This window comes from Tamandua tetradactyla, chromosome 4 (genome assembly GCF_023851605.1).
Source record: "Tamandua tetradactyla isolate mTamTet1 chromosome 4, mTamTet1.pri, whole genome shotgun sequence".
NCBI classification, from domain to species: domain Eukaryota; kingdom Metazoa; phylum Chordata; class Mammalia; order Pilosa; family Myrmecophagidae; genus Tamandua; species Tamandua tetradactyla.
In genome coordinates this window covers 2,606,495-2,620,632 of record NC_135330.1, presented here as the reverse complement: position 1 = coordinate 2,620,632, position 14,138 = coordinate 2,606,495, and the positions used below count along the sequence as shown (strand labels likewise).

The following is a 14,138-nucleotide window of genomic DNA, read 5'->3' as shown; positions in this document are numbered from 1 at the left end:
AAAAATAAACATATCACCAAATGAATGAACCAAATTTAATACATGTACACAATGGAATATTACATAGCCAAAAGAAAGACTGAATTTCTGAGACATGTTGCAACACAGAAGACTTGAAAACATTATGCTCAGTGAAATACCTGACATATATACGGGCAAATATTCTATGATGCTACTTATAAGAGAAGTCTTAAAATAACAAATCTGCAGAGACAGAAAGTGGCTTTGACTTTACTGGAGGAATGTATATTTGGTGGATGTGAAATGCGTATAAATAATATTAACAATGAATAAAACACTATATATGATTATGTAAAGCGACAGTCCAAAAGAAACAGTTTTGCACTGAGCCTCATTCTTCTGTGAGCATAAAGCCTATGGAACCAGCTACTTGCTTTTAGAGAATAAATTTGTTTTATAAGAGGGTTTAATTTTCTTATTTTGTTTGTTAGTCTACTTTAAGGCCACTTTTCTTTTCATTCTCTTTGAAGTGGAAATTTCATGAATTCCTTAGGGATAATTATGGAAAAATGCATTTCTCCAGGTCATTTTTCGGCTTGTATGAATAATGCTGCTATGGACAATCTTGGAGAACTTTTACAGTGGACGTGCATTTTCGGTTCTCTTGAGCCCATAGGTAGAGATGGAATTTGAACCGTATACAGCAGGCTGGTTTGAAGCTGTTGTGTAGCTCAGAAAAGACATGTTCTTTTAGTTCATTTCCAAGGGGGCAGACATTGGGGTGGGACATTCATTGAAATTGGGTCTGGATTCTTTTTAATGGAGTCATTTATTAGAGAGAGCTGAGAGAGAAAGAGAGAGAGAAAAAGAGAGAGAAGCACCCTGGAGATGTAACAAGAGGACCCACAGATGCTCAGAGAAAAAGCCACTGGAACCAGAAGCTGCAAGAATGAATTGGGGGGTAAAGGAGCACAGATGCTGGCCGTGTGCCTTTCCATGTGACAGAGAAAACCTGGATGCCAGCAGCCGCTCTTCAGAGAAGGTGCCTTCTCTTGATGCCTGAATTTGGACATTTTCATGGCCTTAGAGCTGCATATTTGTAAACTTATAAATCCCTATTTTAAAAGCCAACCCATTTCTGGTATTTTGCATTCCAGCAGCTTTAACAACATGAAATGTACTGTAACTCAACATTTACATTTCTGAGGAATTGCTGGGCATTTTCAAAGTGACTACACCTTTTCACAGCATGAGGGCTCCAATTTCTCCACAGTCTAGCCAATGACATTCAATCTCTTTACTTCCCGTAGGTCTATTCAAATACTTTATTTCCTCTTGACTCAGGGTTTCTTGTAGGGCATTTCCTCAAGCAACCATTTCTCTCAGGTTTATTAACTGGGAATGTCTTAATTTTTACTTCCTATTTGAGGGTAGTTTTGTAAAATACAGAATTCTTGGTTGACAGTGCTTCTCTTAAATGACTTTCAATGTATCACTCTGTTGCCTTCAGACTCCCATGGTTTCTATTGATCATACTGAGGATCCCTTGTATTGATGGATCATTTCTCTCTTGCTCCTTTGAGAGTCTCTGCATGGATTTGGTAGTTTCACTGTAGTGTATTTAGTGCATATACGTTGGCCTATATCCTACTTGACTATTTTCAGTTTCTGGGAATTGTAGATTAATATTTTTCAATAATTTGGGAGGTTTGCAACCATTAATTAAAAAAAAAAATCTCCATTCTTTCTCTTGTCTCCTTTCCTTCTGGGATCCATGCTATGTGTATGTTGTTGTACTCAGGGTTTTTCCCACAGGTATGAGACTCTGTTCATTTTTCAACAATTGACTTTCCTTTCTTTCCCTCAGACTGAAGAAAATCAATTGACCTCTTTACAAGTTCACTGGGTCTTTCTCTGCACATCCAATCCCCTTTAGTGATATTTAAAATTTCAGTTATTGCAGCTTTGAAGTCCAGATTTTCTATGTGGTCCTTTAATCTAATTTCTATCTCTCTATTTATATTGCCTATTGTTGAAGAACCATTCTCATGTTTTCTTCTAGTTCTTGAGACATAATTTCTCTCAGTTCTCTAAGTGCATTTAAAATAGCCAAAGTAGAATCTTTGACTGGTAAGTCCAATACCTGGGCATCTTCTAGGACATTTCTACCGACTACTTCATTCTCTGTGTATGCGCATACATTCTTGTTTATTTTACATGTCTTAAATATTGTTGTTGTGGGAACCTGGGCACAGGTTCTTATTATATAAGAAAGTATAATATAGCAGTAATGGAACTCTGAATCTCTAGAGTTTGTTTTGCCTCTGTTTGTAGTTATTGTTCTGGCTCTTTTTTTAGTGACTTTCTTGAAAGAATTCTTGGAAGTCTGTATTCTTTTTTGCATGTGACCACTGAAATCCCTGTTCAGTAATCTAAGTGGTCAGCTTATGTTCACCATGAATCATTGAAATTTGTATGGATATTATTTAATCAAATCAATCGCATTATGTCAACTGTACACAATCAACATTATAAATCTATCAATTATACACATTTCAGCTGAATTCCCTTGGTTATCCCAGTCAAAATTAATCATCACTTCTCTGAACTACCTTTGAAACTCTTGAAAACTGTACAGAATGAATTAATACTGACACGTCATTCATTAAATGTAGGTTTGTTTCTGATTTCCACCTCTGATTTTTTTGTTTAAGATCTCAGTGATCAAAATAAAGTCTATCTGGTGAGTAAGGGTCTCCTGGTAACTGCCAGACAGTTCCTGTACTCCGTCCTTCTCTCCCTTTCTTCACTCCTACTTTCTTTATTTTTCAGTCTTAAAAATTCAGCAACAAAGTTATTCTACATTCAAGTCCTTGCGAGGGGCACGCGGGATCAGAAATGAGTAAGACAGCCTGGTTGAGGGGCTCACAGTGTAAAGGCACGGACAGAAAGGAAGTCAGATGACTGTCATCCCAGGTGATGGGTATTGAAATAAACATGGGTGGGGAGTCCTCAGGATTAGCCAAGAGCTTTTGGGGATCCATCTCCGACTGGCATGTCCTTTGGTATCACTTGGGAGTGGCTGAGGTGAGGTCAGTGGCTTGTGAGAATTGACATGGGCATGTAGCAGGAGGACAGGTGAGAAGCCCAAGCTCTGCACAGGGGCAGCTGGTCCAGATGGGACCCCTGAGACGAGCTCAAGGAACCCAGGAGCCAGAGGGGTCCCCCACAAGGAAGGGAGAAATAAAGCTGATGTCTGAAGGCAGATGTGGCTGATAGAAGGATCCAGAACAACATTTTCATTGATAGCTCTGGTTATGGAGTCAGATACTCCTGGCATTGTTTACTTGATTCCTGAGCTGACAGCTGTCTTAGTGTAGGAGAATAAGTATTTGGGGAGAGAGAAAAGCTTTCGGGCTATAGATATTACAGTTGAAATTAGAAGTGGAAATAAGATGAATTTAATGAATTCATCATTCACTACATTTAATGAATGATGTGTCAGTATTAATTCATTCTGTATTGTTTTCAAGAGTTTGAAGAGTAGTTCAGAGAAGTGAAGGTTTCAGTTTGACTTGGATAAGCAAGGGTTCAGCTGAATGGTGAATAATTTATAGATTTATAACGTTGATTCTGTACCCTTGACATAAAGCTATTGATGTGATTAACCGATATCTGTATAAATTTCATTTACATAAGCTGGGCAAAATTTTCCTGTTGCATTTTGTTGTAACACTAGAGATGTGCTTCCTTCTGGAAGGTCATCTCATCTGAGAATTGGACAAACCTTTTATGTAACACCAGAAATTTAAAAAGATTTTGCCTAAAAAGTATGACACTAAGTGCATCTGTTATCCGCTAGCTGGAGGTTTGCAGCAGAGGGTGTCTGCCTGAGGTGCTCAGACATGATAGAGCAGAAGGAGAGACCCAGAAAACCTTCACAGCTGCGGGGAAACATGCTCTTTTCGTTGGTGGTTTGGGGACAGCATGGGGACAGAGCCGCATATGTGCACTGTCCTTTCCCCACGCGATTAGCAACTCACACCTTATTCTTAGTTGATGTGGCCTTGGTGTGAAAACAGTAGCTGCGACATGAGTTTTTTGCTACCAGCAAAGCCCATGTATGCAAACAGCAATGTTCGCCCCAAGCTGTGGTTCTTCACTGTGTTTATCGAAACTGCAGCGGCTGCCCCTAGGTCTCAGGTCATGGGAGACCCTGGACAGAGCTGCTTGTGCCTTTCCCTGGGCACTGCAGGGGAACTGGGGCGCGGTACTGAATGCGCCCGCTGGAATGGAAGCCCTGCGAGAACGTCCCTGTATCTTCCTTGTCCTACTTTATTCCGGGGGCTACAGTGGTATCTGTGAAGATGTCCTCAGTCAGGGCCTTGCCGCTGTTGGGTCCTGAGCTTGCTGGGTGGGAGCTGGGAGAGCTGGGCCTCCCCACCCCTGGGCTCTCCCTGCTGGGCTCCACCATGAAGGGCAGCGCACACACTGCAATCTTCCTCAGTGCTGTGGTTTTTAATTAATCACAAAGAGTTTAGAGAGTCTGCATCTTTGGGTGTGGAAGTGACAATAAGTTCCCATTTCCCCCCTTGCACACCCTGTCTGACAATGCCACCCTGCAAAGGCCTGACAGATGCCTGCACTTCCTGTCTCGATCCAGGATTTATAACTTCTCCAGGGCATGCTGTCCTGACGGAGGGGCACACGTTCAGCCACGTGGGAGGGCATATGAAATGACCGTGATCACAGGTGGTGATGAGAAGGAACTTTATTTTCCATCGGCTCTGCCCCAGGCACTGACACGTACATGCAGGGGCAAGGTTGAGGGACAGGGGAGGGTCCTGGACGTCAGACGGAAGAGCCTTCTGGGGTGGTTTGAACCCCACGGAACAGCCCCACAGCTGAGCCTGGGGAAGCCACACCAGGGCGTCTGGGGAGGAGGCAGCAGGGGAGGGTCGTCCCTGGAGCTTTCGGTCTCTGTTTCCTGTGAAATCGCTTCTCATCACCGCGCTTCCAGGTCAGCAGCAGCCCCCAGAGCTGTGGCCGCAGCCAGGTCCCCCGGACTCTCCCCTGCCACTGTCGCAGCCTTCGGAGCTCTGGCGCCGGCACCGGTGGGCTCTGCGGGGCCTGTGGGGGCTCAGGCAGCAGCCGCCCTCGGTGCTGTGGCCACAGCCCGAAGAGGCTGGCGGCAAACACTGCGCTGGGCTCTTTGGGGGGCACTTGGGGGAGGGGCACTTGGGTGGGGGCGGGCACTGCTGCTGGCTCTGCTGGCAGGACATCTCGGCAGGAGTTGAGTCGCCCTGGACAAGACAAAATCAAACTGTGAGTTCAGAACCTCCAGTTCAATGCCACCTCTCCCGTGGGTTCCCAGAGCCCTCCCTTCTGAGACCAGCTGGTCCCTGAACCAGGAGCTGCAGGAGGGAAAGGGAGACCGAGCAGAGTCCATCTGACCATGTACAATGCCGACCACCAGGGAAGATGCCGCTGATCGAATCGGGCATCCAAGTTCTGTATCTCAGAGGAATCCCATAGGGCTGCACCCCTTGGGGAGCGCGTTCAGGAGGGTGTCACAGGACACGTGCGCACGTGAGATCAGGAACAGGAAGGGGACTGGGGGGCATCCTGGTCCTGTGGGACCTGCAGGCCGCAGAGTCCCTGTCCCTCAGCCCCACACCCCCCATGGCTGGCCTCGGTGGCCGTATTTGTACTGCTCCTTCCAGACCCTCTGCTTCCCTGTCCTCGGCTGTGACCTTGGTTGTCCTTTCCCGGGTCAGATGGACACTCACCGGACACAGAGGAGGCAGGAGAAGCTGCTTCTCGGGAGGCTGTGGGTGAGGAGCCCAGGGCCTGTGTCCTTTTATCCCGGCTGGGTTGGTGACGCGCAGCCAGAACATGCTGCCGCTTTCCCAACCAGGGGCAGGGCGCCAGCCTGGCACCCTCTGAGCAGGAAGCTTCCAGATTTTTCCTGGACACTTGCACAACACCCTAGTGATGTGGTTGAACTTGGAAGCATGATGACTCTCGATACACCATCAGCAACTTCCTCTCCATTTTCCTTCCTTCTTCATTGCTTTGGTCCTTCATTCCTTCCTTTCTGCTGGTCACCTTCCATGGTGTGGATTCTGTCCCATTGCTTTTGATGGAGCTGGGATGGTGGGAATGAATTCCGTTCTTCAGCTTTTTGACTACAGATTTTGGTGGTACAGACAGTCCAGTAAATAAATAAATGGATCATAAAACAAATCCCATGTGATAATGTAATATAATGTGCAGAAAGAAGTCCCCAGTCCACACTAAAGGCCCTGCCTTCTGATGTAATTGAGTGATGCCCCCATGCTCCTGACTCTGCACTGGGCGGGTAAGGGGTGGGAGAAGGGTTCTGGCTGTGAAGTGAGGTCTCGTGGACGTCCTCGTACCTCCAGGGACTGGCGTGGGACTCCTCTCCTCTAGGATATTGAGAAATTATGAATGAGGCTCTGCTGCTGTAGAAGAAACCTCACCATTGTCGCCATAACGTGGACAGATAAGCCTGGTGATTTCAGGAGGAATTGTCCGCGCAGAGCATGACTATGTAGGAGGACACGGCTGTGATGTTTCCACTCACACACCCATGAAGAAACCCTCGGATGGTTCATGTCAGGCTGAATTAGAGGTCAGGCTTGGCTGGTACTTCCAGAGCCCTCCTCAGGAAGGAAGGCCACTGTGAAGGGTCATCAGCAGAAAGAGACTGTGGGCCGCATCATCAGGAGTGGGTGGGAGCTGGGGGGTGTCTGAAGGAAGAAAACATGGGTGTGTCTCCCATGTCAGGGAACTGCGAAGGACTCCCACATCCACCTTGTAAGAAAGTCCTCTCATAACTGCACAAGGGACACTTCTCCGGAGCCAAGCTGCTTAGGGCTTGAGTTCCAAAGCGGGTCATTGAATGTGGGGAGAAGGACGTTCTCACCACCGCCACCTGGACCCAGCTTTGCTTCATTCTGACCCACGAGTTGCTGTAAGAACCTCTGAAATGAGCCTCTTGCACAGATTTTGCCCTCCCTCAACTGCACTGTCACAGTCGGGAGAGCATCCCTGTAACTACTGCGAGCAGGGAGGATATTGAGGATGTGAGTTGGATCAGGGGAGGAAGAGCTGGCGGAATGGAAAGTACAGAGAGCTGTCAGACTGGCTTCTCTGACGTGACTCCCAGAATGGACTTGGAGATATTTTGTGACTATTTGGGATGGTGGTCATTTCTAGCTACTGTGATTTGGGCAAATAAATTCATTATGCGTCATTGTACTCATGGGCTGAAGGGATGAGCTCATATTTAGGTTACAGGAGCAACTTATGATTTGTAAAATCGTGCCTTTTTTAATCTCCAGATAGGCCAGCAAGTTTAAGAAGAGTAGTTGAGACATTATTGTATTCACATCAAATTAAAGGAAATGAAACTAATAGATTCAGTAAAAGCATTTGACAAAATGCAACATCCATTCATGACAAAAGCTCTCAACAAACAAGGAACACAAGGGAACCTCCTCATCCAGGTAAATGTTGTCTGCAAAAAATCTTACAACTAATATCACATGTAACGGTGAGAGACCACCTGTGCCGGTTTGAAAGGAAGTATGCCCCCTAAGAAAAGCCATGTTTTGATATAAATCCCATTTCATAAAGGTAGAATAATCCCTATTCAATACTGTGTATTTGAAACTATAATGAGATCATCTCCCTGGTGATGTGATTTAGTCCAGAATGGTCGTTAAACTGGATTAGGGGATGACATGTCTCTACCCGTTTGAATGGGCCTTGATTGGTTTCCTGGAGTCCTATAAGAGAGGAAACATTTTGGAGAGAGAGATTCAGAGAGAGCAGAGAACGCTGCAGCACCACAAAGCAGAGTCCACCAGCCAGCAACAGGAGATGAAGAAGGAAAACGCCTCCCGGGGAGCTTCATGAACCAAGAAGCCAGGAGAAGAAGCTAGCAGATGATGCCATGCTCGCCATGTGCCCTTCCAGATGAGAGAGAAAGCCTGACTTGTTCGCCATGTGCCTTCTCACTTGCGAGAGAAACCCTGAACTCATCGACCTTCTTGAACCAAGGTATCTTTCCCTGGATGGATGCCTTAGATTGGACATTTCTATAGACTTGCTTTAATTGGGACATTTTCTCAGCCTTAGAACTGTAAACTAGCAACTTATTAAATTCCCCTTTTTAAAAGCCATTCCACTTCTGGTATATTGCATTCCGGTAGCTAGAAAACTAGAACAAATGGCAAATATGCAGATGAAAAGAGACTCAAAATCATTAGTCATCTAGGAAATGCAAATTAAAACAAAAATTAGGTATTACTACACATTGATTAGAAAATAAAATATAACTGAAAATGCCAAGTACTAAAAACGATGCAGAGTGACTACATGTCTCAACCTTTGCTGGTGGGATGCCCAATGGTATACCTGCTTTCAAAAACAATTTAACAGTTTCTTAAAAAGTTAAGCACACACTAAACACTTGCCCCAGAAATCCTACTCCTAGGTATTTAGCCAAGAGAAATGAAATTTCTGGTCTCAGGAAACCTGTGTAATGTCTTTATTCACAATTACCCAATTGGACACAGCCCAAATGTCCAGCCGATGGATTGTAAACACACTGTGGTCATCTGTGCAATGGGCCACTGCTCAGCAACACAGAGAAATGAGCTACTGGTACATGAGACAGCATGAATTAGTATCCAGTGCATTATTCCATGTGATAGAAGACAGACTTTAGATGCTACATTATATATTCCAGTTATAAGACATTCTGGAAAAGGCAGATTTGTGAGGACAGAAAACAGATCAGAGGTTGTACAGGGCTGGCATTGTCGGAGGGTTGAGCACAAAGAAGAACAGGAGAATATTCTGGGGTAATGGCCCTGTTCTATATTGTGATTGTAGTGTTTTCCTTATATGATTACATGTATCCATCAAAGCTCATAGAATTGTATATTTAAATGGGTAAATTTTGCTGTGTGTAAATTATGCCTCACGAAACCCTGTTTAAATCAAGAAATCTGATTTAAAGCAGAAAAAACTAAAAGGTAATGCATTTTAGGAATACATATAAATGTGATAAAAGATAGACAAAGAGAAGATAGTGGGAGGACGGCTCTTGGCAGAATTCTCGGTTGCCATGATGGAGACCCGGGTTTAAGTCTCAGTGCCTGCCCATGCAAAAAAAAACAACAACAACAAAGAGAGAAGCAAAGAATGATAAATTCATTATTCAGGAACACCGTACAGGCAGAGGAACGGGATGAGAGAGAACTACACAGATACAAGATTCTCAAAGTCCTTGTTTTCACTGAAGTGGTAGATTTTTGTGCGTCTGTTACTTAAATAATGATAAATGAATGAGTAAAGGGAGTTTGCGTGGGCTGATGAAGAGCACATCTTATGAACCAAGGATTATTGTTAATTCAAACCTTTGTGCCTGAAATCCGGTAATCAGAAAGCTAAACTGACCAAACTCCAAGAATAAATATCTTCGATTGCAGCACAGGGTACCATTTTCAGGCTTGCTCGTCTCATCTTCTCCAAGAAGGAACTCAAGTGCTCTACACATGCGATATCATGTTATGTGATATCTTGTCACACATTGCCAAGGCGAAAGGCCAAGCTTCATTTGTTTGTTTCTTTACTCATGTGTTACTAACATGCCTTGTCATAAGTCTCTCCCTGGAACTAAACCTTCCTGTCCCACCGCTGACATGTGCGCGCCTATGAAACACGAAATCCTCATTTGGGGCCAGCCAGGAATCTCCTCATTGCATCATCCCTGGTCCTCAGGATGTCAGGGCTCCCAGGACATTCTCACTGGACCTTGGTCATCTTCTGTCTTCTCAGGATCACTGAGGTCTCTGTTCTGATAGGGAAAGGGCAGGCTGTGAGGTCAGGGCAGGGGTGAGGTTACAGCACTCCATCTCAGGCAGGCAAAGATGGGAACTTCAGAATATGAGAAATGTAATCTGAGGGACTCGGGAAATGGAGGTGGCAAGAAACCAGCTGCAAGTCCATGCTCAATATGTGAGGAACAGAGAGGACTTCTTCCGACATGTTCTGACATGTTTTAAGTCACACTGACGGTGGAAGATGTATGATACCCAAAGTCTAGAAACTCAAAATCACACATCATTGGGATTGAAAAATGGGCTCTGAGAAACTGGTACCATGTGGGAAGATAATGATCCACCTCGGCAGCTGGTGTTGGACAAAGTGGTTCTGCTCCGTCCCGCCCTGTGACTCCCGCATTTCACCTTCAGGCTGAGTCACCACAGATGGAAATGTTGGTTTGGTGTCCACCCTCTCTGCTGACACTTAGCTGACACTCAGCCTGGGCGTCCCACATGAAGGGCTTGGGCAGGAATGATTTAAGTTGAGTGGATGGGAGGACGCAGACCTGGGGACGGAGTGAGGAAGGAGAGCGGCCTGAGACCAGGCCCGGTCACCAGTGAGGCCGGGAATCAGGGGCTTGCGCAGATCTGGCCTGGCCCAGGCCTCCCGAAGACCCCCTTTCCCGCAGGTCGTCCCCACCCCTGCCGCCCACCCTATAAGCCGGAGCTACTGGCAGCGCAGTGTGTTCCTACACCAGTGGTGCCTCTTCAGTCTCATCGTCCTGTTTGCTATGAAAAAAATGCCCTTTACAGTGTTTATAGGATGATTGACATTAAGCGAATGGCTTTCCCCAGTGCAGCAGGCAGGCTAAAACGGACACACGGCCAGACGGGATCCGGGGTCTTATTTGGAAGCCTGGCCTGGCTTTCCCACCATCAGAAACTCCGTTATCTCCTTCCAAGATCCTTCATGCTCCCACGTGTCTATGAAAGAAATCTTGGAAACACTGACACAAAACGAGTCAATGGTACATTGGAATGAAAAACAGAAACTGTAGACTTTACTGTTAATTTAAGATTTAAAAACAAGTAGCCAGTCCTCCAGGCTCACAGAAGATCAGAGATGTTTGCTGCCATGAGCTTGTATTTAATTTCATTTAAATATGTGACTTTTTAAGTCTCAATTTTTTTAACTTGTTGTATAGTATAACATATATACAAACCAATGACAATTAAAGTAATGTTTTTTGGTAAATAAAATCTACTGTATTTCATTATCATCACAGATTACATCTGTAAAATAACATGATTAAACTCAATGGGCAAACAATATTCCGTTTACATAAACCTTAGCTATAGTGAGGTAAATGCTACCAAATGAGCCTAATACCACTCCACCATCACTAACCTCACCGTTACCAACCGTGTAAGAAAACCATCGCCATCACTCCTCTGTGCAACTCTTCCGAGCACATGAACCACTTCCTCTGAAAGCTCCTACTCTCTCAGAGTCATAACAACATCCCACATTCACATGGATGTGGGCACAACACTATTCTTCTTTTTAAAAAATATCAGCTGTGCTTCTTGTCACCTCTACAATGGTAAATCCCCTCTGCACTTCAGCTCGGCTCTGGTCTCCACGCTCCGTGGGGACTGAAGTCCTCTTTGGAGCTTAACCATGCTGGACAGCAACGGGCTGCAAACCTACACCTCCAACCCTAAATGTCACATCCCCACGTGCCAACGACCCTGTGCAGCCACCACGCCCTGCAAACCCCAGGTGGCTCCTCCGTCCTCTGGAGAGTGGCCGGGCAATGCGGGATTCACCTCTGAAGCCTGGCTCGGAGCCTTTGTGAACACTTCTGTGGTCACAATGATCTCATCAGATCAAATGTCTCTGTTCGAGAAGGGTCCAGTTAGGTGGTGAGCTGCTCCAGGGACGACCAGGCCCCTTTCATCTCTACAGGACCACTGCTGCAAGAGCCAGGGACGGAGCTTGTGTGAGGTCATGGAAGCAGGATGAATGCATGGTCAGGTCCAGAGCAGACTTGAGGAGGAAGTGATTTGCAAGGCACAGGGACGTCCCAGTGTCACCTCATTGGGCCTCTAGGCATGTGCCCAAGAAGTACTGAGGTCAGGCAGCTGTGAGTGTTCATGCAATCATCTCCCCTGGGGTGTGCACACTCAAGCATGCTCAGCTGAGTATCGCAAACCAGCACAGGATAAAAGGGCGGCTGACCTGCACTCCTCATTCACAGCCTCCTCAGGAGCAAACTTCTCCTGCCTCCTCTGCAACTGGTAAGTGTCTAGAAGGGGACAGAACCTTGGCTGGGAGTGTTCTGGGAAGACAGGCTTAAGCCTAGAATGGAAACAGCAGAAAGAAGCACATAGCGGTCAATGGGAGAAGAGGTGGTGGAGAGGACGGAGCCCCTGGGACACATGTTAGGGGTTCTGTGACCACAAATCCACTGGACCTCAGGGATCCTTCCCATCTGGATGTGAGCATATTGTCAGGGATGTACATGGTCCATCTGATATCCATGAGGATGTTTTAGGAAAAAGCCTGTGTGCCTTCCATGTTCCCATTTCTTTCCCATGTGGGATGGCAGACGAAGGAGGAGACACTGGTCTGAAGCATCTGAGCTCACATGCGTCTCTTATTTTGTCCCAGGTCACACTCCTGCCGAGATGTCCTGCCAGCAGAGCCAGCAGCAGTGCCCGCCCCCGCCCAAGTGCCCCTCCCCCAAGTGCCCCCCAAAGAGCCCAGCGCAGTGTTTGCCTCCAGCCTCTTCGGGCTGCGGCCACAGCGCTGAGGGCGGCTGCTGCCTGAGCCCCCACAGGCCCCGCAGAGCCCACCGGTGCCGGCGCCAGAGCTCCGAAGGCTGCGACAGTGGCAGGGGAGAGTCTGGGGGACCTGGCTGTGGCCACAGCTCTGGGGGCTGCTGCTGACCTGGAAGCGCGGTGATGAGAAGCGATTTCACAGGAAACAGAGACCGAAAGCTCCAGGGACGACCCTCTCCTGCTGCCTCCTCCCCAGACGCCCTGGTGTGGCTTCCCCAGGCTGAGCTGTGGGGCTGTTCCATGGGGATCGAGCCACCCCAGAAGGCTCTTCCGTCTGACGTCCAGGACCCTCCCCTGTCCCTCAGCCCTGCCCCTGCGTGTACCTGTCAGCGCCTGGGCCAGAGCCGGTGGAGAATAAAGTTCCTTCTCATCACCACCTGTGATCACGGTCATTTCATCTGCCCTCCCACGTGGCTGAACGTGTGCCCCTCCGTCAGGACAGCATGCCCTCGAGAAGTTATAAAATCCTGGATCTAGATCAGGAAATCTAGGAGTTGTCAGTTCTTTGCATGGTGGCATTTGTGCTGTCAATGGGAAGGGCTGTGTGTTGGTTTGGAGGCATTATATACCCCAGAAAAGATGTTCTTAAATGTAATCCATCCCTGCGAGTGTAAACCTATTGTAGAAGGAATCTTGTGAGGAGGTTATGTCACCTAGATGTGACTCGCCTCGTTGTGCATTAATCCTTGCACGGTGGTCCTATATAACAGGGTAAACACACAAAGACGCTAAGAGATGAAATGAACAGGAGCTCACGGAAACACACCCAGAGAAGTTGAGAGTTGACAGTGGAAGTCATAGAGGCCAGAAGCTGAAAACAATGACCAATGAAGGGTGAGCAGACGCTGCCTGTGCTCTGTTCTCTGGTGGAGGAGCCCAAACTCGCTGGCCCCAGTGTTCAGAGGGGGCATCACGCCACTGATGCCTGAATTGGGACATTTTCACAGCCGTAGAAATGTAAACTTGAAGCTAATGAACTCCGATGTTTTTCAAAGCAAGTTCATTTCTGGTATATTGCATTTCGTCAGCTTTACCAAACCAAACAGGGTAGGCAGGAGAGTGATGGACATTTACTTTCACTTCCACATCCAAAGGCACAGACTCTCTAAATCTTTGTGATTAATTTAAAGCAACAACACTGAGAATGTTTGCGGTGAGACACACTCTGACCCGGTCAAATCCTCTCTAGCTCATCTCAGCTCCTGAGGAGGGACCACAGCTGACATGCCTGGATTGATCCCCCATGCTCCTTGTCACTCAGGATCTGGAATGTTCTTGAGTAGGTTTCCACCGTGGGACACAAAGCTCTGCACAGGGGCAGCTGGTCCAGGTAGGACCACTGAGAAGAGCTCATGGAAACCAGGAGCCAGCTGATGTCTGAGGACAGATGTGCCCGATAGAAGGATCCAGAACAACGTTTTCATTAATAGCTCTGACTAAAGGAGTGAGATACTCCTGGCATTGTTTTCTTTT

The 14,138-nt window shown here is 46.8% G+C and overlaps 2 protein-coding genes across 2 annotated transcripts; one reads left to right on the top strand and one right to left on the bottom strand.

Moving 5' to 3' along the window:
• Positions 1-4,722: 4,722 nt before the first annotated feature.
• Positions 4,723-5,784, bottom strand: LOC143678705 (late cornified envelope protein 3C-like). Its single transcript, XM_077155669.1, has 2 exons — positions 5,751-5,784; positions 4,723-5,264 (listed from the first exon to the last, which is right to left on the bottom strand). The coding sequence occupies exon 2, from the start codon at positions 5,241-5,243 to the stop codon at positions 4,983-4,985; it is 261 nt and encodes an 86-aa protein (XP_077011784.1). The 5' UTR covers positions 5,244-5,264; positions 5,751-5,784; the 3' UTR covers positions 4,723-4,982.
• Positions 5,785-12,036: 6,252 nt separating this feature from the next.
• Positions 12,037-13,835, top strand: LOC143678704 (late cornified envelope protein 3C-like). Its single transcript, XM_077155668.1, has 2 exons — positions 12,037-12,122; positions 12,496-13,835. The coding sequence occupies exon 2, from the start codon at positions 12,513-12,515 to the stop codon at positions 12,771-12,773; it is 261 nt and encodes an 86-aa protein (XP_077011783.1). The 5' UTR covers positions 12,037-12,122; positions 12,496-12,512; the 3' UTR covers positions 12,774-13,835.
• The last annotated feature ends 303 nt before the right edge of the window (positions 13,836-14,138 follow it).

What these genes read in the sequence shown, in the direction of transcription:
- LOC143678704 (XM_077155668.1), top strand. Translation starts at nt 12,513, where the DNA reads ATGTCCTGCCAGCAGAGCCAGCAGCAGTGCCCGCCCCCGCCCAAGTGC.
- LOC143678705 (XM_077155669.1), bottom strand. Translation starts at nt 5,243, where the DNA reads ATGTCCTGCCAGCAGAGCCAGCAGCAGTGCCCGCCCCCACCCAAGTGC.